We start from the raw sequence: 21,421 nt of genomic DNA on the forward strand, positions 1-21,421 counted from the left end.
TTAAAACCTCTTTCCAGGCAATGACGGTTTTCAGGAGTTGGGGTTCACATGGGGTTTTGCTTAAGTTTTAACTTAAATTTGATTATAAACTTGAGAATCAGTCACTGGTACAAAAGTAATGACTTGTGTATGTGTATATAATAAACATTACCTTTATTCCAGCTCTCTTCAGTTAGAAAATTTCAGCCCTGATTTGAGGGTACTCAGATTGTGGTTCCTGAAGTCCTAAACTGCAGTCCTCAGGTCTGCTGTATCTGAGATTCAGAACTCTGGTGTGTGGATGCTAATGATTTCTTTTTTTAACAGGCAAAGCTTTAGCATGCTGCTCTCCTCCAGTAGCCTTAGGATTTGTCCCTGCTGGTGAACTCAACAAACTAGTAACTTCTATTCCCCTACAGTAGAATATACAAATAGAGTATTGCTGGTTGTTTTGATAATATCATATTTGATTATATGATTTACAAACTATATGATGGGCACAATGGAAATATCTTAGCAGAAATTAGAAGTATCCTTCAGGCTCCAAAAAGGGGCCATTCTCAATGTCACAGAGTTTGTGGTGGGACCTACCATTATTTATGAAGTCCTCAAGAAAAGCAAAGACTTTTTTGCATGCTTTGCCAAAAAAAGAGAGAGACAGTTAGACTTCTGTTTCATAAACCCAGTGCTTTTTATGCAATAAGACTTTTAAGGGGAGAAAGTGAGTCTTAATCCACAGTACGTCAACCCAAAAGGGGATGTCCTCAAATATTAGCAGCCAGCCTTGCCATGTGACACCAGAACTCTGATGCTGGAACAATAAGTAAATTAAAAATCTCAGGAGGCAAACAAAACAGGGACTATTTTCCTGCTTTGTCCCTTCAAAACCCTCACCTAGGTTTTCTTCAGAGAGGTTTAGGGGTATGTCCGACCAAGGAAAAGTCCTAAAATTTGAGGCACTGGCATCTTTAATATCTGAATAGCAAAGGTTTGATTGTGCTGGAAAGAATGTTTCCATAGTGAGAACATTTCCTATTTGGGAGCATGAAGGCCTCTTGCTGTGTCTTAGGAATCTTCCCGTTTACAGGCTGGTCTCTCTCTTTAATTCTTAATCAAGATGTCTGCATCAGAGCAGAATACCCTGTATGTGGCAGCACAGTTGGTTACTGTGAAGATGACTGTGCCACAGATGGGATTGTGATCTTAGAGGAAGGATAAACAACCGTAGTAACTGAACTCTTGAGAAACTGAGCCCATGTTCATCACAATATACTGCTGGTGCTAAAGAACAAAAGGGAGCAATAGACCCTTTGGAATATAGAGGGATTGTCTGCAAAGGGAACCCTTTCTAGGGAGGTGGTGGTAACTCCAACTGTAGTTTACATCCACAGACTGAGTTTGAACTTCCATCTGTCTCTGTGTGTTGCTCTTAGCATTTCTTGCACAGGCTGAGGGGAGCTCTCCCATAGCTCCATTGCATGGAGTATCAGTAGCTTATTTCCTTTTTAGCTGTGGGCTTCATGTCCTCTTTCCTGTCTCTCTTGGCACCAGGAGAGAGAGGGGGTGTTAATGGGGTTTAACTTTTTTGTTTTTTCGCCAACTGATTGGAATGTAAAAGCCATACCTAACACAATGGGAGAGTGTTGGAGCAATGAAGATACAAAATGGCAGCTGTTGAAGGAGGATGGGGCTGAGAGTTCAGGGGATTGGGGCTAACCATGACCATGGACTTTATCTGTGGAGGTGGCTTCTCAATTCTCAACTGTTCTGTGTTAAGCACAGGAGAGAGGAAGGGGACTGCTTTGGGGGAGCTGAAGTTACCATGACAACCTGTTTATGCCTCACTGATGCGTTGTGTAAATCCATTTAGAAACGAGAAGAGCCTTTTGTCTTTGGGAGGCTTGAATGGGCCTCATTAAACCTGAAATGTGAAAAAAATTCCCTTAAAGTGTGTCTGGGAGGGGGACGGGTCGAGTGGAAGGAGTGAAGAGGGCAGCCAACAAAAGCCCTCAAGTTGCTGCTTATCTCTCAGACTTTATTAATAGGGGCCTTTAACCCCTGGCAATTGATGTGCGCTTGCTTCCATTGGGGGCCCTAGGAGAGGAGGGGCCTTCTCAGAGCATCTCCCCATGGTGCAGCACCTGGCAGGATTTTACATAATTTAATTAAAGGGAGTTCTCCCTGCAGTGAGGAAAGGCCTGGTCACTTGGGCCTTATTAGATTATTCCACCACTCCAAACACTGGCAGCCTCTCCCATTAGGCTTTCTGGTTGGGGAAGTTGTCAGGGGTACAAGAGAGCAGGCTGGTCTCTCTCAGGAATGTTGGTGCTGACAGACCATGAGCTGGACTGTCATCCTTTCAGTTTTTGGAATAACACAGCATAAGTGCTCTATGCCTCCACTAACAGGGGTTACTTCATTGTTTTAAGGCTTATGCTGCCAATGGCTGTTACTCTAGCTCTAGATGCCTAGTTTATCCTCCCATGCTCTTCTCTATTTGCAAACATGCGGGAGGGATGTTATAAGTAGCTGGGGTGGGTGGGGCATTTTCATTCTTCCTCTGGAAGAGTTCAGGTTCGATATTAAGGAATACTTTCAAACTCCATGAAGAACATGGGGCAGCAGAACAAGCACCTCAGGGAGGCTGTGGAATCTCCTCTCCTGGAAACATTCTAGGTGGAGAAATGGAGGCTAGCTCTCAGAGTGGTTTATGTATAATGAAATTGATCTTTCCTGATGAAGAGTGAGAGCCTGGATTCTTGCCCAAATAACTCTTCACATCTTATCACAAATCAATGGCTTCTCTGTCCAAGTTCTTCTCTCCAGGCTTGTGTGCCAGCTCGGTACTTTCACAGAGAGCATAAAAGGCGCAGCTACTCCTTGTGAACAGCTGGGCGTTTTTTACATGATGAAACATTGGACATTTATAGCACTCTTCACCTGAGCATCTCAGTGCCTTAGAAATGGGGATAAGAATTATCCTCATCTCTCAGAGGGAGAAATTGACACAGGATGTGCTAAAATGATTTGCTGAAAGTCACATAGTGAGCCAGTGAGAGATGTGTGAGTAGAAGCTATATTTTTCTACCTGCTAACGTGCTCTCAACTAGACCATACTGCCCCATATAGCGAATTAGGGATGTGGTGCTCTCTAGCAGTACAAATCTCCCTCGAGAGCTTATTGCCTCACTGTCAGCAGCTATTCAAAGACTCTTTTTATCTCACATCTTTGTGTGCTGCATTCTTTGTCCGCTGCATGGTGCTTTTACAGAATCTTCCCTCCCTCGTTTCAGCATGTCTACCTCTTCTCTAGTAGCTGTGGAAAGCAGGTCCTGTCAATGGAGCCTAGGCCTGGCTGAGCTCCCTGGATCTCATGTCTCTCTAAATCACCCTGCATTGAGAAGTGCCTGGCACGTGACATTTACATTCTGTGTTTATTGACATCTGCTGCTCAGATTAGCTGTTTATCAAGATGAACATAAAATCCAGGAGGCATAGCTTCTAAAATGGGCTCCAGGGTGGGATCTAGGGGAGGGGGGAGGAGTGGAAGCTTTCCTTTGAGCCACCTTTTGTATGCAAATAAGGTGGTATTGTGGTGGTGGACTTGGGGCGAAGCGTGTAAAGAGATGACATATTTAGAGTGCTCTATACAGTACGGCATGAAATACGGTGTGTGGGGATTCTCCTCCCTTGGGCATGAAAAGATTAGACAAGCTGAAGGCATCTGTTTGAGTCGGTATCCCTCCCCCTCCAGCCATCACACAATTTTCCCTTTAGGGTTACATTCCCAAGGCCATGTGGTTATGCTAATAGGGCTGATTAATATTCATGAGCTTGCTGCATGCACATGGTCACCTGCTGTGTAGCTGTAATTTGGGGTTTGTGAGGATGTTAACTTCTTTTGTGGGAGGGGATGGATGGAAGTTCCCAATTTTGGTATGGTAGTGACAAAATAACCAAGGAAACGAGGAAACTGGCTAAAAAGAATTTAACAGTAAAAGTTAAGTAATCAAAATTTTGGAATTAGCATAGAGGCCTCAAAACCATACAGTAATGTAAGCATCTTGGAGGCAAAACTTTCCCCTAGACAAAAAAGGAAACAGGAGGGCAAAGCAAAGAAAAACAGCATGGCTAAATGGCAATATAAAAGAATTAATTTAAGCCAAAAAGTCATCCTTCAGAAAGTAGAAATCCATCCTAAGTGACAGCAAAAGACAGGAATGACAAGGGCAGGCAAAACATAGGCTGGAGTAAAAGTAGTAAGAGGAAATTTGAAGACTAAGTAGTCATAGACACACATTTCTTGAGTACATCAGAAGTGGAAAGCCTGTGAGACCTTTTGGCTGATCAGGGAGTAAAGGGAGCAGTCGGAAGAGTGATAGTATAAAGACGCTATATCAGTCTTCATAAAAAAGGATGCTGAGGAGGCTGCCTATCCTGGACCTGCGCTTTGCAGATAATAAAGATGAGAGACTGTCAAACAGAGGTGTTTGTGTATATGTGTATAAAAATGTACTGGAACAAACTCGTGGGTTAAACTGCAATAAGTTAGAAGGAGCAGATGGTATTCATCCAAGAATTTTGAAGGCATTTAAAGTAAAGTGGCTGAGCAGCTAACAAGATGTAATCTATCATTAAAATCAGAGGATTGGAGGATAGCCAATACTGTGCTTGTTGTTAAAGGCATTTGGAATGATTCTGAGAATTACAGACCGGTTAGTCTTACTTCAGAACTGGGTAAACTATTTGATAAAATCAGTTACAATAGGGACAAGGCATCACAGCTTCTGTTAAGGAAAATTGTGCCCCTTCAGTCTATTAGAATTCTTTCAGGGAGTCAGCAAGCTAATGGGTAAAGCAGAACTGCTGGACAGAATCTGTTTGAATTTTAATAAAGCCAGTGATAGATTTCCTCCCAAAAACTTACTGGAGGAATTAAGTAGTCATTGGGTGAGAAGTGATGTTCTGTAATGGATTTAGAACTGGGTAAGAGATGAAAACAAGAATTTATAGTCAGTGTTCAGAATGGAAGGAGGTTAACACTTAGGGTGCTCCACTGTTGTGTGGTGTTAAGTTAATGTTTGTGATCTGTGAGAGAGGGTGACCACTGAGGTGGTAAAATTCAGAGTTATCCCTAAACAGCTTAAGGTTGTCAAGACAGGTTTGTGAACACAAGTTTGCAAGGCCCTAGCAAAATGAGGTGATTGCACAATACTGCAGCAGATGAAATACATTGTAGACAAGTGCAATGTAATGCACGTTGGAAAGAACAGTTGCAGCCACTCTAGGGAAAAAAAACCTAGATGCCATTGTGAATAGCTCAGAAAAAAATCTCCTCTGGGCCACTGAGGCCAAAGAGCAAACAAGATAGTATTTTTTAAGAGCGGCTCCTCTTAAATACTGTGTTCAGTTCTGATTACCTCACTGTATCTCAAAAAGGATAACATAGCAGAAATAGAAAAGGTCTATAGAAAGACAATGAAAGTAACTAGACGTTCTCAGGTTAGAGGGAAAAGTGCTGTTTAGAAAGCAGATAAATGAGAAAAGGGAACGTGACAGAAATATATGAACTAATAAATGGCATAGAGATGGTGAATCGGGTGCTGCTATTTACCCTTTCTCATAATGAACAGCTCAGCCTAACAAATAAAAAGGCAGCAGAGGTAAAACTGATTAAGATTTTTTTTACATGATGCATAATTATCTTGTGGAACTCACTTCCACAGGATATCACTGAGTTGAAGAGCTTAAGATTCCACTCTGGTGTTTCTTGCGTGTTTCTCTAAAACATCTGATACAGGACATTGACATCCAGGATACTGGACTAAGATGGACTGTTAGTCTGATTCTGTATGAATTCCTGTGTCCTAGTTTACTGGCCCTTTTGAGGCATAAGGGATGGTGGGAGACTTATGATATGACAAAAGCTGTTAGCTCCATTGAGGGGCCTTCAAAATAAGGGTGTCTTGTAGGCCTTACTGGGGAACCACCTTGTAAACTTGTCCTTGTGAGCAGAACTGGTGCACCTTGTAATGCTTCAAGATAGGTGAGGCGGGTGGGCAGGGCTTTCCATTTAGCTTGGTACTTCGGATTCTGGTTAATTTGTGACTTGCTCCGTAAAGAAGGAACTCAGGTGTCACAAACCAAACTGCAGGTTACTATGGGTGACAAAAGGACCCTCTGGCCCCATCATTCCCCTCTGGTTTGGTCTAAATCTGGTTATGCTGGTGGGTTGTTTTTTTTGTTTGTTTTTTTGTTTTTTGCCAGGGCTGTCATTCCCAGTCTCTACTTGACTGTGCTACTGCCTAATCTGATGTACCACAATCTGCTGATACTAGCCCCTTGATTTTAGTAGGCCTGAATAAATATGCTTGCCAAGGTTGCGATGACTGCATTGTATAGAGCTGGGCAGCAGTTGTGGGCTCCAGGGGGAGCCCATGTCCTCTGGAAAAAGGAACAATCTCACAATGTATGCAGCTTCTGGAGGATTCCTCCCTCAGTAGGGAGGAAGTGAAGAACACTGAAGTTTCCTGTAGCCAGTGGTTGTGAGTTTGGGGAAGCAAGGAGTGATTCTAGAGGTGGGGAATTTATGGTGGAGTAATAGCAAAGCCACAGTTGTTATGGTTGTATCTGTTAATTGTTTTTAACAGGAGAAAATAATAAAAATAATTGCTAAATGATTTATTCTAGGAAAAAAAGAAACTTGCAAAATAGTGCAGGACGGCTTTTAATTTTCTATGAAGCTGGAGGTTGTAGTGGAGTAATGTATTTTACAAATATTTTGGATATAAGAACAGATGTTTTTTTAAATTGGGTCTCTAGCATTTCACTTTTTTCAGAACCCTTTTGCAAAAATAAATACACGTAGTGATCCTGCACTGAACTTCCAGTTTAGATTACTATGTAGATATTTAGTAGTTACATTTCTTTTTTGGAATTTGAGTGAGGGAAAACTATTCCATAACTGATTTGAGCTGTGCCAATTTGAAAGCACCACATTAATGATATGATGACACTGATTGCTAGGCATTGACCTGTGTCTGTACATTGCAGCAGATTTGTCAAATTCCAGTGGCTTCATTCTCTCTAATGTTGATTTCAGCATTGCCAATTTGAAAGCTTTGGTTAACTAATGACAACATTCTTTCCTTGGTAATATCCGGTCTCTTACACATGACAGCAGATTCACCAAGTTGCAATGACTGCGTTCAATCTAACATCAGCATTTCTTCAGAGTTGAACACCTGCTTCAGCTGCTGGTTTTTTCCCACTACATTGTTGTTCTTCTTTATAAGACCTGTTTGCTTGTTCACTTCAGTTTATAGTCTCTATACTAAAAAGCTAGCAGATACAGTTAACAGCCTCACACTCTTCTCTACCTACAGCGACATAAAACATATTCACTCTTACGACTATCCTCCTTCCACAACACATTAACACCCAAGACTTCCTAAACTACCATGCAGCCTTAACTGCACATACATACAAGAACTAAAAGTAGATATCCTTTGGTGATATACTACTGGTTTGGGATTTCTTTGAAGAAATTAGAAGACCAAACATCATCTTCTGTGCATGCCAGACTTTGAACTGTGTGGCAGTTTATACAAGGAGACGTATATTTAAATGCTGATCTGTTTTCTTCAGAGAAGTGCAAATGTGGGAATACATATACTATCCGTGAATGTGCCCTGCATTTCAGACCTGTAAAAAAACAGGTTCCAGCCCCAAAGAGCTCAAGAACGATGTGTGTGTTAAAATTAAACACAGGTTAGCTGTTATGGTCACTCTGGGATCCCTCTGAGGGCTGATTCCCTGATCAGTTGGCATTTTTCTAAAGATGAGGTATCCTTTTTGTGCTACACAAGTGTTTAAAAACACTATTTAAAACATGCTAACTAGGTCATGTTAAAAAAGTGTAGTGTGTTCGTAGTCTAGACATGACCATACCAAATAAAAAGGGGTCTGGGTGTGGGGGAAGGACTCACTCACTCTGCAGATTCCTTCGTTAGCTCTGGGGTTAAGCAAACCTATTATCTTAGTTTGATTCTTAGCTCCTTTCTGCTTTGTTTAACCCTTGTTAAGTCAAGTTCCAGGCAGCAGACAGAATGGTGCTGCTTGCACCGATCACTTCCAAGTCCTTTCTGAGAACTCATTCATGTTAGCTAGGCTTGATTCTTTTAGTGCTTAAGAACTCAGGTTATTGTGTGGCTGGCTCCTGGTCTGGATATATGCCCAAGTGCCATGGCAGCCTCTAGCATTTCAAATGTAGGGACTCAAGGCTGGCCCAAGCAGGGGTTTGGAGACAGGGGGCCCCTGTGTTCACACATTCTGTTCTAGCTTGCTGTTCCTGTTTCAGCTTCCTGCAGTCCTATGTGCTTGAGCTATGGCTGCAGTAAGCCTTATGGCTGAAGGAACAGATTATTTCTTCCAGAGGGAGACAACTGATCTGTTTGCAGCAAGGCTGGAAAATAGCTGACTGTATCCACCAACTAACTTTCCCTGTCCTGGGACAGAGGAAGCAGGGCTGTGCTTGGAGGCACCTGCTGGGCAGGGTCCAGGTTCTGAGCTCATGTTAGGAGCTATGCTGTCTGAGATTTGCTCTGATGTAGTTGGATAGCTGATCCCACCAGTGAATTGGATGGAGCCACATCTGCTCAGTCATGCTTGCTGCTATGGTGTGCTTGAGTTGGAGAGGTGGTGATCACTCTTGAGCATGTTTCTCACATGCTAAAGAGTGCCACCTCCATAATTTGCTCTGGCCCCTTGCGCAAGAGCATACTTACCCTTGACTCTCTCCCACATGGCTGTGCCGGACAATTTCCACCAGCCTCTCTGTGCAACAGGATTCCCTGTCTCCTCCTTTGGAGAACTAAGCAGGGATTATCTATCACACTTGGATTGGCATATGTCCCAAACCATTCCCTAGGATTTTCAGGTGAGGGCAATGGACAGTCTGCGGTCCATCTTAGTCTTCCACTTCATGAATTCACTGTGGTGGGTGACTGCTGTTTTAAATCCATGCTCAGATGCATCATGCTAGGACCAAGGGGCAAACTACTATTTAAATCTGGCTACAACTTCCAGCAGCATGTTTTGGGGGAATATCCTTTCACCACCCAACCCGCTTCCCTCTTCAGTCGAATTATATTAGTGGCGTTAGAATACTCACAGCACCGTCTATACTGGGCACTAGTGGAGCCAAAGGATTAACAGGCCATTTATGGTACTCATGCCAAAAGGTCAGGTTCCACTTAAGCCTTTTGAATCTTTAAAACTCTGTATAGAGAGCCTGGATTAACCCTGCATTGGTGAGTGCACTTGTCAGAGGTATTGGTGTCTCCTGAGCCAGGCAGAAAGTATTGACTGGTCTCCTCCTGCCCATCTGCCATGCTGACTGGCTTATGCAGCCCTGTCTGGTTGCAATGGAAGCCTTTGATTTTTGGGCTCTATTTCTGGGGGGCCACTGAGGCCCCTCTCTCCCAGAGAGGGGACTGCTCTTTAATTTAGTTTCTCAGCTCGGGCATCTTTCTGACTCCCTGAGGCCTGCTGCCAACAGAGCTCTCCTTGTTTACCCAACTCTGAGGAATCGGTTTACAAGCCTCACAAATACCCTTTTCACCTTTCCCATCAGAAAACACCTCCCGAAACAATGAGGAAATTGGATGCTGCCACCTGATAGCTCCCAAGGAACCTGCAGAGCAAGGAATTCACTCAGCAAACAGACTTCTGTATGTGCCCTGCAAGAAGAACCACAGCGAAACCTGCCTTTGTACTCTGGCCATTGAGGGCCAGCTGGCTGGCATACTGAGGCATTCAGTGGCCCAGCACGGGAGAGGCTTTGTGGGTCTCAGGGTGGAGGGCAGTAACAGGAGTTCTATCCAAAAATCAACTCCAGGGCCTTAAAGTAACCAGTCCTCCTGCTAACAATGCAAATAAATACCATGAATACTCCCATCCTGATGTATTTTTGAAAACTTGTGCAGCTTGCTGTGCCAGTAAAGATTTTTGGAACTGAAATGACTTGCCCCATCTTTCCCACAACCAAGAAAAGATCTTCAGTAGCTGTCTCAACCTGTGCTATCCTCAGTTAATGACTAACTCCATTACCTGACTGCAAAATTAAAACTAGACATCCTCCCTACCATCCCTTGTGGTGTGGTGAGAAGGCTGGGCTGGGAGAGGAGCTTCAAGGGAATCCCGGATGTGAGAGTTGAGGGGTGGATCTCCAGTGTGGTGCTAAGGGCAACTGGGAAGGTTTTATTATCAATGATATACCAGCCTTTGTGGTATAAACTGCAGTGGAATGGGGTCCCACACTGAGCAGCTATCTGACAGTGAACAATCTGGCCCATTGCCTAATACCCCAATCACAAAAAAACTGGTAGTTGGGGGCAGATGAGGGAATTATTTAACCATCTCTTGTTGTGAGGCTCCAAGTTCATAAAGGACTTCATTTTTCAAATGAAAGGAGATATAGCCATGTAAAGCATGATAAGTTTCGTGATTTGCATCAGTTGAGTGTTTTCCTCTTTTTGTAGTAACGGGAATTGTTCTAGCTGGTGCCCTCAAACTGTTAGTCCCTCAGGGCAGAGATTTTTGTGCAGCACCCTGTACTTTTACATTTCTCTATAAATGTTTGCTTCCTCTGAAGTATACTGGCCCCCTGAAAGCCAAGCAAAACAACTAAGTTATTTCTGCACCCTCTCTTCACAGTAGAGCTGGCCTAGAGGCCAGCATTTGCTTTAAGTCTGGTTTATGGAACCAAATCTGGTGGGACCTGTAGGGAGGCTGTTGGTAACTGCATGCCTTTAGAGTTGACAGTCACTCCCAGAACACACTTAACAGGAGACTGCTCTACACCAGTGTTTGCCCACCCCAGCCTGGTGCCTGCTGCATTTCTGCATTGCATCCCAAGTTGTAGTACCACAGACTGCCTCAAAGGGGGTAGTGTGATTTGGGAGGTTGTGGGGAAATTAAGGGGGGAAGTAAATTGTGAATGGAATGAGAGGATTTACGCTGGTCCTTTGCTGTGTGAAGGAGAGCCAAGAGAGAAGGAGCGGGGACTGTAGCTGAGGACATGCTTCAGTCTTCTCTGGATTCTGCTTTAATTTGCTTGATTGGTCAGAATATCCATTTGGTCATGGTACAAAGAGGCTCTCTGATCAGGGGGATCCTGCGTCAAGAAGCCACCCCTTCTTGTAAAGGGATTGCATGTAGTGGGCAATCAGTGTCTGCCCTTCTCTTCACTACCTTGAAATTTGATGGGTGGCTAACAGATCCTGCCTAATACCACTCTGCGTCTGTCCTTCCCCATTTTTCTATGACTCCTTTTTGTTGCAGGGATGAATTAATATAGATCTTCTGCTAAAGCTAGGGTAATCACACTTAATCTCTGAGCCTGTTTCCCCACCTGCAAAATGGGGATATGTACCTTTAAGTGTCTTGAGATGAAAGATGCTGTATGTTAGTAAGAACTACAGTAAAGGCCTCACTTTCAATAGGCAATCTCCTTAGAAGGCCTCTCTTTAAAGAATTCTATAGTTTCCAATATAACTTTGTTAGGCCAGCATCTTTTAGGCAACTTACTTTTGTTTTGCTAGTCCCGGTCCCTTGGATGGCCGCTGGCAACAGGTGTGTGTGTTTTTGTGTGTGCACTCTACCTCAAAACAAGAATAACTGAAATTGCCTGCTGGGCTGGCCTGTTCATTGGTTTCCATGGGCTGTTTAAGGAATGCAGCAGCTCAGCAGGTGCACTGAAGGATTAGCAGTGAAAGGGTTAAGACTACAAGTGTTCTTCGGTATCATTGGCTGGGGTTATTGGATTCCAGGCCATCTCTCACCAATTCACTGCCAGTTTTGTTTGTGAGGGGCCTACCAAGCTCCTGGGTCTCCTTGGTGCTGCAGTTGCGTGTGTCAGTGCCTGGCTTTTGCCCTTCGGTTAGTGTGGGGGATCCAAAGGTAGTAATTCAAAGCAGGGAAAGCTGTCAGCTAATTTAAGACTTCTCTGTTAAGTCTAATGGAGAGTGCTTGCAAATTCTAAATATGGGAAGATAGAGTTAAAAGCTGCAGTGTTTTGGGAAACTGGATTAAAAAATATTGGGTCTCTGTGCTGGGCCCACTCTCACTGAGAACCCTGTTTTCTGCTCCGACTTTGCTGACATACCAGACTGTTCTCCAATTGGCTGATAGCACTAATGTGCATCAGCTTGGATAGGCAGCCAGAGGGTGCTCTTAGGCTTTCCATGCTTGTTGTCTTCTCCCAGGTCCTTCCAATTCAAATGTCACAAAAGAGTGTAACCATGTGGAGAAGAGACGTTTGTAGATCACAATCCAGGTCTTTGATTTTTCCGTGGGGCCATAAGGTGGGCCCAGTCATATTGTCAGAGCTAGTCTGTACTGGTTGGTGTCATTTGAGCCATATCCTGGATGGGTAGGTAGATTAGCACTTCAAGCAACTGATCTGTACTCTCCTTGCTACCCTTCTACCCAATGCTTTGCCACTTTTACTGTTTTCTGAGGTGCCTGTCTTCCATATTTTAATCTACTTTACCCTAGTACATACTACCTGCATCCCGAAGAGCTTTATTATGGAGGTGCATGTCATGGCTCCATAGTTAAGGTTGAATTGAGTTGTGCATTTTAACGAAATTAATTCAGTCTTTTTTATGTATGAAAAATACAGCAGATCCTCCTGAGGTTACAGCACATGCTCTTAGGGCACAGAATGAATTTTCTGTTAATTTACGAGTAGATCTGGTCATTAGTTTTAGATCAAATTAATTTATAAATGGGTCCTTCAAGAGACTGGGCACCCGCTGTCAGATTCCCCCCCGCCCCAAGTGAGCTTACTAGAGTAATGCACTTTTCATATGCATCATGGTTAAATGTCACTACCATGTTATGTATAGGCCACATATGAAGAATTTCTTTAGGACTAATAGTACATTTTTTTTCTGCTGTTCACAACTGAAAAACTTCAGTAGAACATGAAGAATAACTTTATTTCAGAGAATTCCATAAAGAACTGACCTCTTCCAAAAGGTCTACCATTTGCTATTCTCAACAGAATGGAGACTACAAGCTACCCTTAACAAATGTAGTTCCCACAGGTTGCCTGTTTTTCTCTGCCTTGTTGTAGATTAGGAGCTGCAATCTTCCCTGAAAGCAACTTGGAGAACTGCTATTGGAAGAATAAGAGTTGGTGGCCATTTTGGAAAAGGGCATCTTAACTGATGGCAACCTGTGGTTTCAGTTTTTTTGAGAACAATGGAAGTTGGCAGCCATTTTGAAAGTATTCAGTTCTTCGTGAATTTCTCTGAAGATTTTGTCCGTTTTTGCTTGAGAGAGAACTCTGTTATGAAAAAGTCAACAAATTCCCATTATTCCTACTTATTTAATTTTGAAAAAAATACCTTTTGTGCCAGATCTACTCATCAAAGCTTTGGGGAAATATGATGGGGGCGGGAAGGAGAGGAAAAGTGAATGCATGTGTTTACAGGAATGGGCGGGACAGGACATGAGGCAAAATGGGTATACACACGGGCAGCTTGGTGGCGGTCTGATGCTGCAAAGCAGATGTAAACCCAGTTTCTGTGGCCACTACAATTTGGCTGATTTACATTACTTGAGTGAAATAAAGTAGCTAGAGCAGAAGTGGGCAAACTATGGCCTGTGGGCCAGATCCGGCCTGCCAGCTGTTTTAATTGGGCCCTCGAGCTCCCGCTGGGGCTTGCCCTGCTCTTGCGCTCCAGCTGAGGAGCAGGGTTGGGGGGCACTGCATGTGTCTCCCGGAAGCGACATGGCCCCCCTCCAGCTCCTATGCATAGGTGCAGCTAGGGGATGCTGCCCCCCACCCCAAGCGCTGCCCCTGAAGCTCCCTTTGGCCGGGAACCGTGGCCAATGGGAGCTGCAGGGGTGGTGCCTGCAGACGGGGCTGTGTGCAGAACCTCCTGGCCGTGCCTCTGCGTAGGAACCAGAGAAGGGACATGCTGCTTCCGGGAGCCGCTTGAGGTAAGCGCTTCCTGGAGCTGCACCCCTAAGCCTCTCCCCATGCTCCAACCCCCTGATCCCCCTCCTGCCCTCCAAACCCCTCGATCCCAGCCTGGAGCACCCTCCTGCATCCCAAACCCCTCATTCCCAGCCGGAGACCTCACCCTACCCCGCCTCCCCCCGCACCCCAGCCCAGAGCTCCCTCCCACACCCTGAACTCTTCATTTCTGGTCCCACCCTGGAGCCTGCACCCCCAACCGGAGCCCTCACCCCCTCCTGCACCCCAACCCCAATTTTGTGAGCATTCATGGCCCGCCATACAATTTCTATTCCCAGATGTGGCCCTCTAGCACCCCTGAGCTAGAGCAAAGTGGTGAATCTGGATCTAGCTCTGAAAGCTGAAAATCTTAAGTGTTCAGGTGTATACTGTGTAATGTCTTGATAACTCAGTTTAATCTTCTTTGAGACCACACCCTGTTACACCTTAATCATAATTATACGGTTATTGCATGGTGTCATTTGGGTATATAGGGTATTGTTGAGGGGCTTTGTATCACTGCAAAGACCCCTCTGGATAAAGAGTTATGCTGGGGTCCCACTGAGGTGGGAAATGTGTAGCATTCTTCCTTCTTTGCCCCAAAACCTCAAGACATCTGCTTTGCTTTGTCTGTATCTTCCTATTTGGAATCTTTTGGTTAGGAAGGAGCCAGCAGAGGCTGAAGCCGGGAATTTGAGTCACTTGGAGTTATCTCACCAAAAAATGTGTGAGTCAGACGAACTTTGGAGAGGTGGAGGTTAGATCCCGCTTCCTGTTAGGGTGGAAACCTGTGTGTGTACAAGTGTTTACTTGTTGGACCAAATGTGCACACCTGTGGCTTGTCACAGGGTGGGTAAAGAGGGGGCAGTTCTGTACAAGATGTAAGCATGTTCAGGGGATTGCATCAAAGCTCAGATGGTGGGCGGGGAAGCCTTTATCACTTGCAGTACCTTGGAAAAAGCATTCTGGCTAGCAGACAAGTGGCATAGCTGTGAGGTGACCCCTTTGAGGGCCAGATCTAGTTTACATGCCAGCAGCTCTGTTGAGTTGGAACACAGCTGCATCATTCACTTCATGCCTTGTGAGGCACTGGAAACTCTAGTGCAATAGTCATTTTCCCACCTTCTTTTCTTCTCTGTATTTGCAGTTTACAGTGACAGAGCTCAGTCACTTAGGGGTTAAGTTTCTTGACCTTTTAAGATTACTGTGTATCTTTTGGTCTAGGAGTCATGGCTTTTATTAAATTTCATTACTTCCCCACAGCTTACATGGTACATAGTGCATCAGCTAAACTGATATGTGCTATTGGTATTGGAATCGGACAGGTGAGATAACTTGCTCAGTCAGAGTTCCAGAGGGTGACTGACTTCCCATGTGCCTGATGGTGCCCTGTAGTTAAGCATTGGGAGCTTGTTAGCTACTGAGGTTAAGTTCCAGCTGCTGCTGAGCTCTGGCTGTTGGGAAGAGTTTGGGCAGATATGCTACACCAGATAGCATGCAAATACTATATCTGAATCAAATTCTAGAACAGGGAGTGGCTCTTATCAAAAGTAAATGTTCCTGCTGCCCCATAGCCTCACTCTGTCTTGTTGGGCTAGTTGAGGTGTGGAGGGAGGGCAATGGCAATTAGAATCAGGGCTACTCCAGTCTCTGAAGCAATTGATGCAGGTGAGATCAGTTTTGGCTGTCTTTTGCCTTAACTGCAGCTGGAATGTAACTTGGAATCTTTGCCAAGAGTATGTGGGCTCAGACTCCACCTTTCCTGCCGGCCTCCTCTGAGCCTGGGCTGTCAGTCCTCTCTGTGGAGCTCATGTGATGGGAATTTTGAAGCCCAGGCTTCTGGCTCTGGCTTCAGCCTTTTGGCTTCTTGCTAAGACTTGTATGAGAGCCACAGAGCAGGTTGATCTTGTATGTCTGATCTTGTTTCTTTGATGCCTATAGTTTTGACTTGTGCCAATCTCTTTGGTATGGAGGAGGGGACAATAGAATATGCTGGGCATATCCTCAGAGTGATGTCTTCTGGTTAGCAATTTGTTGGGGGAAGGGATTGATTACATCTGGGAGGGGCGGGAGAAATGAATGGAGGTATAGCCCATCTGGGAACTCCATCCAATTCTCAAAGCACCCAAATTGCATCAAGGGAGCCATGGCTGCACAGCAGAGAGAATTTTTGGTTATCTTTCATCAAGAAGAGATTATGCTGTTTATGCTAGGTAGATGTTTTGCCCTTCCCCTCTCTGCTGCCCCAGTTCTCTAATTGCTGTTGTTTAAAATTCAGCTGAGTAATTGCCCTGTAATAATGGAGCCTAAGTGTTAGCCACATTGCCTTCCTTCCTTTTGCTTAGTAATGGCCTGCCTTCCAGCCCTGAATAGATTTTTTTTTTTTTTTTTTACCCCTCCTTGCCATTTTCTGTCCAGTCCTCCCTTGGGCATACTGCCGAGTTTAGGACTTTGAGGCAACTGCTGTGTCGGCAGGAGGCACCCTGCTGAAATAGAGCTCTTCTTCCCTTTCCTATTCAGCAATAAAAATTCCGTTGGTGGTGAGGGTGTGGGAGGGCTCTCTCCACACTCACCAGTTCTCATGCTCCCAGTTAATCCTCCTTCTCTAAATGAAACCCAGTGCAGAACCTCACCTTCCCAGTCATGGAAATCTGGACAAGGTACTCTTCCCTTCACTTCCCTCTGTGTTCCGCTCCTGGGCGCAAGGAGCACTGTCTTCACGGTACTCCAGTCCATGAAGAGAGCAAGTGGTCCCAGCAGCAACAACATAGTTCTCTCATAGGCTAACCACTGTGCTAACAATATTGTGGCACTTCCAGATTGGGGCGTGGCGAGAGATTGAGACTTCTCCCTGGCAGCTGTGTGAGACTTGACTGTTCAGGAAGGTTAGAGTGAGGAGAATGAGGGACTGTCGCCTGAGTCTCCATTTAAAAATGGACTGGACCGAGTCCTGGGTAATGTACTGTAGGCAGCAAACCGGCTGTGACCCTGGCATAGGGGATGAGTGTCTGAATGTGGGGCTGAAAGGGAACCTTCAGACAATGGCACTTTCCATCCTCACTGCAGGCATTTGTCATGAGAAGGAAAACTTGTGTCAACATAAAAAATGTTTTGTGGCATGGAAATGGTGGGAGTTCCACCTGGGGAAAGTACTAGGTTTCCCTCCAGGAGGGAGGGGGACACAGTTCTGGTCAGGATGAAATTTGTGAATAATGCCCCAGCCAAGCAGAAACTTGTAGCTGCCCTGGTGCACAATGTGGAGCTTCCCCGCTCATCTGCATCCAAACAGGGCACATGAATCTAATCTCTTACTCTCTTTCCTCTCTAGATTCATGGCTGGTAAAGGGCTGGTCATCTACCCAGAGATCGGGGACAAACTGGACATTATCTGTCCCAAGGCGGAGCTTTCCAGACCTTATGAATACTACAAGTTGTACCTGGTGAAGCGGGAGCAGGCAGAGTCCTGCAGCACTGTCATGGATCCCAATGTGCTGGTGACTTGCAACCGGCCGGAGAAGGAGATCCGCTTCACCATCAAGTTCCAAGAGTTCAGCCCCAACTACATGGGCCTGGAGTTCCAGAGGCAGCAGGACTACTTCATCACATGTGAGTCGTCCTCTTCCTCATTACCCCAGCTTACAGCTGTCTTTCCATGTACTTTCAAAGCCTTTCATTGGCCTGATGGTTGTTCCCCCATTAAACTCCCTTTTAGTAGCTTTCTGGGCCAATGCTAGGGCATGTTTTCACTTCACCACAAGAGGGCGTACTTCATTGTCTTGTTTAGAGGATCAAGAGGAGGCTTACAGACATGTTTAGCACATAGGGATGTTTCTGGTTTGGGCCCTGCTCATGGCTGACACTTATGGAAACTCTCCTTGATCCTGTCCTGTGGGGGATCATGGGGAGGAGAACAGTGGTGAGGAGTGGAATGTAAGCTTCCTCTTGGGTTGGTGTATGGTTCTTATCCTGCCAGTGTGCTGAGTGAGTAAGCACCCCTCATCTTCCCTCCACCCCCTCAAAAAAGCCACAACACACTCTTGTTTAGTTAAAGGGGCAGGGAATATTTTCTCAAATTCCGAATGGACCAGGGAGGAGAAAGAGCCATGTTCAGTTACTTCTTTGCAGCATCCTTGGAGCATGTGTGTTCAGTGATCTCTGTGGGGCAGGAAAGAGGTCAGTATGTGAGACCTTTTTTAAGGGCTTGTTCTGGAAGTAGGAAGAACTTTGTAGGTATCGGATCTCAGACTAACCGTGAGAAATTGGCCCAGTGTAAGAAACAGCTGTTCAGTTTCCCTTCTGGACAGAAGTTAAAATTAAGCATGTTGGCTGCTTGGAGCTGCCCTTGTTGAAACTGACCACAAAGTTGCCTGCAGAAGCAGCCCTTGACAAAGGATCTTGGTATTTAGACAAAATGTACTTGCAATGTTATTGACACTGCCTTAGTTTTGACATTGTTTCATTGCTTCATAATAGATGACGAGGGGGAAGGACTGAGGTTCTCCAAAGTCTGGAGGTCCTCACAGACACAGGAAACTGACCATGTTGGATGTGTTCAGCTGATCGTGCCTCTTTATTGCTGTAGAAGGAGACACCTATATCCTGTATAGATAGGACTCCTTTTGATCTGCCCTGAAGAAGGGGAGGGGCTCTTTCCATGTGTTGACTTTTTTTTTTTTTATTTAAAGTAAGGGCACTGCAGTCACCTCATCTCCTGCAGTCAGTTTGGTCGTGTTGGGGGTTCAGTGTGCCGTGTCTGGATTCTGTTAGGTAGGCTTCTCTTTCTTCTTTCTTTTCTCCTGTGGATTCTCCTGAACCTTGCCACTCGACTTGGCGCACTACACTAACCCAAGAGCAAGAAAGCAGGAAAGGGGCACAGCGGCCCCGCCACAACTCATCTGTCACCTCATGCATCATTGGCTCCTTGCTTGCTTGCTTGCTGTCACATGCTGCTAACTTGCCACTCAGCAGCCTGGACCAAAGGTCAGCCTGCGGTGCCAGGGTCGAGCTCAGAGGCATGTAATTGGGCACACCTTATTCAGAAATCTATTCTAGCCCACATATCTCATCTTGGCAGTTGGGTGGGGACGGAGTCTACCAGAGCAACATTAACTGTATGCTACAAGTACAGCAATTGCCTGGTTACAGTGACTGCCTTTGTGGTAGGTGCTTATAAGCCCTTTGTGGGGCTGCGCTGCTCATCTTAGCCAGCCAGATCCAAATCTTCATGGAGTGTCTGCATTTTGCTTTGGGTTAAACTGAACAGAACCTGGTGCCCGGAGAGCAGTAGAGATGGGCTCAGGTTATAAGATTCAGAGCCAGATACAGATTTTCAGACAAACCCACTTTTGGGACTGTGTATGAATCTAGACTTTGGCTTGGGCCCATCTCTAATTCTTGGTGGGAGCAGAGGCTGGTGTTGGAACTTACAGAAAGTTGGCATTGTTGATGTGACTAGCAAGCAGAAACTGAACTGGTCATCTGAATGTGCTGAGTGTGATGTCTTTGCAGCCGTGGTTTGTGCTGGGAAGGCCTGAAACAATTCATCTACAACCAGCTCATTATGGTTTTGATTTTCAAGAACAGTTCAAAGTTAGGGGTGGAAGAAACCAGATGTTGGCAATTCAGCATCACCAGTTTTTTTTTTTTTTTTTTTTTTTTTGACCTGACGTCCTCAATTTCCCCTGAGAATGGGGGGTCATTAGAGGATCTGCCCCTGCCGCACCCCATTCTTGGGTAGACGGGCGGATGTCTCCCAGCTCAGCACCACACTTGTTTGGTGAGGCTTAAGGTTTGGGAGTCAGTGATGAGACTCAGTAGCTTCCACCCCTTTTCCATTGTTATACGGGTGCCAAGAGGAGTCGAGGGGTTTTGGCAACAATGATAGAAACAGCTTTAAAACAGGGTGTTCTTGGTATGGGGGTGGCAGCATTGAGAGTTGTCCTTCCTAATATTTCCAACAGCAAAGTAGCCTGCCACTTGACTCCCGGGCTAATCTTCATCTTCACTTCCAGTCTCATGTTCTCGGCTGGGATTGTGGTGCCATTGTCTCACCCTGAGTTAACTCCCCTACCCACCCACTCACACCTGCGCATGCTTTATTCACATGGTTCTTAATTCCCAACCACCACTTGCTTCTGCAGGATGTTGTTAGCACCTTGAATGGAGAATCCGAAACTCATTCCTGGGGCCCCTATCATGTGCAGCCAGCCGTTGCTGCTGCATGCTGTCAAGGGCCCCAACGCAGATTGCCTTCTTCAGCATGGCAGCTGTCAATCTCAGCTAGGTCACACCTCAGTCCTTTCCACAGTTTCTCAGCCAAAGGAAGATTTGATTGAGCTGCAAGTTTCCCTAAAGTGGGCAAAAGAGGGGGGAGGTGAGGGGGCTAAATGCAAAGGAACGAGTCAGCCTTTCATATCCCGGGCAAACATCTTGAAGCACTCGGTCACTGGTTTTTCCATGTTAAGGGTCACTGCAGGTCAAGTTCAAGCAGAAGTCGACTCTTCAAACTAATGAGGATTGAAAGCAGGGGTCCCAACCGGGGCCTCTGTGTTACACCCCATGGGACATCAAGGATTCTTGTACCAGAGCTGACTCGAGCAGTTCTGAGCAAGAAACCTACCGACCTCTGTAATTGTGGGGGGAAAAAAGACTGAATGACAATTCATGCACCAGAACAAGCCCATTAGCTAAGGAGTTCTCAAACTGGTGGTCGGAACCTCTCAGGGGGTCGTGAGGTTCTTACATGGTGGGTCATGAGTTGTTATCCTCAAACCCAAACCCCACTTTGTCTCCAGCATTTATAATAGTGTTATAAATTTAAAACACTTTTTTTTATATTTAAGGGGAGGGTCGTACTCAGAGGCTAGCTATGTGAGAGGGGTCACCAGTACAAAAGTTTGAGAATCACTGGTCAATAGTTCCCAAACTTTTTAGTACTGCAGTTCCTATACAGATATTTTAAAACGTGGTAGCTCCCCAGAACCAATGCTGTTTATTTAACTGACTCAGGACATTAGATTCAAGTGTTCAAGAACAGTAGATTCATGAGGGACATTAGAGTTGTGGTGATTTTTCAACTTTATTCAACTATATACAGTTTAATTATATAATCCAGGTTTCTAAAATTATAATTTGAAAATATGAATTGTTTGACATGTTCAGACACATTTTAAGATTTTAGTGAGCAGAACAGGCCTGTCTCGAACTGCACAGTAGAGCAGTGTCTGGTTGAATCTCTTAATGGTGCCAGATATAAGTTGTTCTCCAAGTTTAAATGATTTCTGAGTTTCGCTTTCACAGAAATTGTTGCTGAAAATAGAGAGACTCAAAGATAACTGGAAGTGACTGGAAGCAGCACTTCATAGCTTTATCACTGAGTTCATCTTACTCTCCTTTAATGTAAATCCAGAATTC

At 45.0% G+C, this 21,421-nt stretch overlaps 1 protein-coding gene across 2 annotated transcripts in view; it reads left to right on the forward strand.

The window, feature by feature from the left end:
- Positions 1–21,421, forward strand: part of EFNB1 (ephrin B1) — a 135,239-nt gene that overhangs the window by 61,596 nt on the left and 52,222 nt on the right. For both annotated transcript variants that reach the window (XM_074964503.1, XM_074964502.1), the window contains one exon: positions 17,337–17,614. In XM_074964503.1, coding sequence (XP_074820604.1) covers positions 17,337–17,614 — 278 coding nt within the window. The remainder of the gene's footprint in view (positions 1–17,336; positions 17,615–21,421) is intronic.

The sequence above is a fragment of the Natator depressus genome, chromosome 9 (assembly GCF_965152275.1).
Source record: "Natator depressus isolate rNatDep1 chromosome 9, rNatDep2.hap1, whole genome shotgun sequence".
NCBI lineage: Eukaryota > Metazoa > Chordata > Testudines > Cheloniidae > Natator > Natator depressus.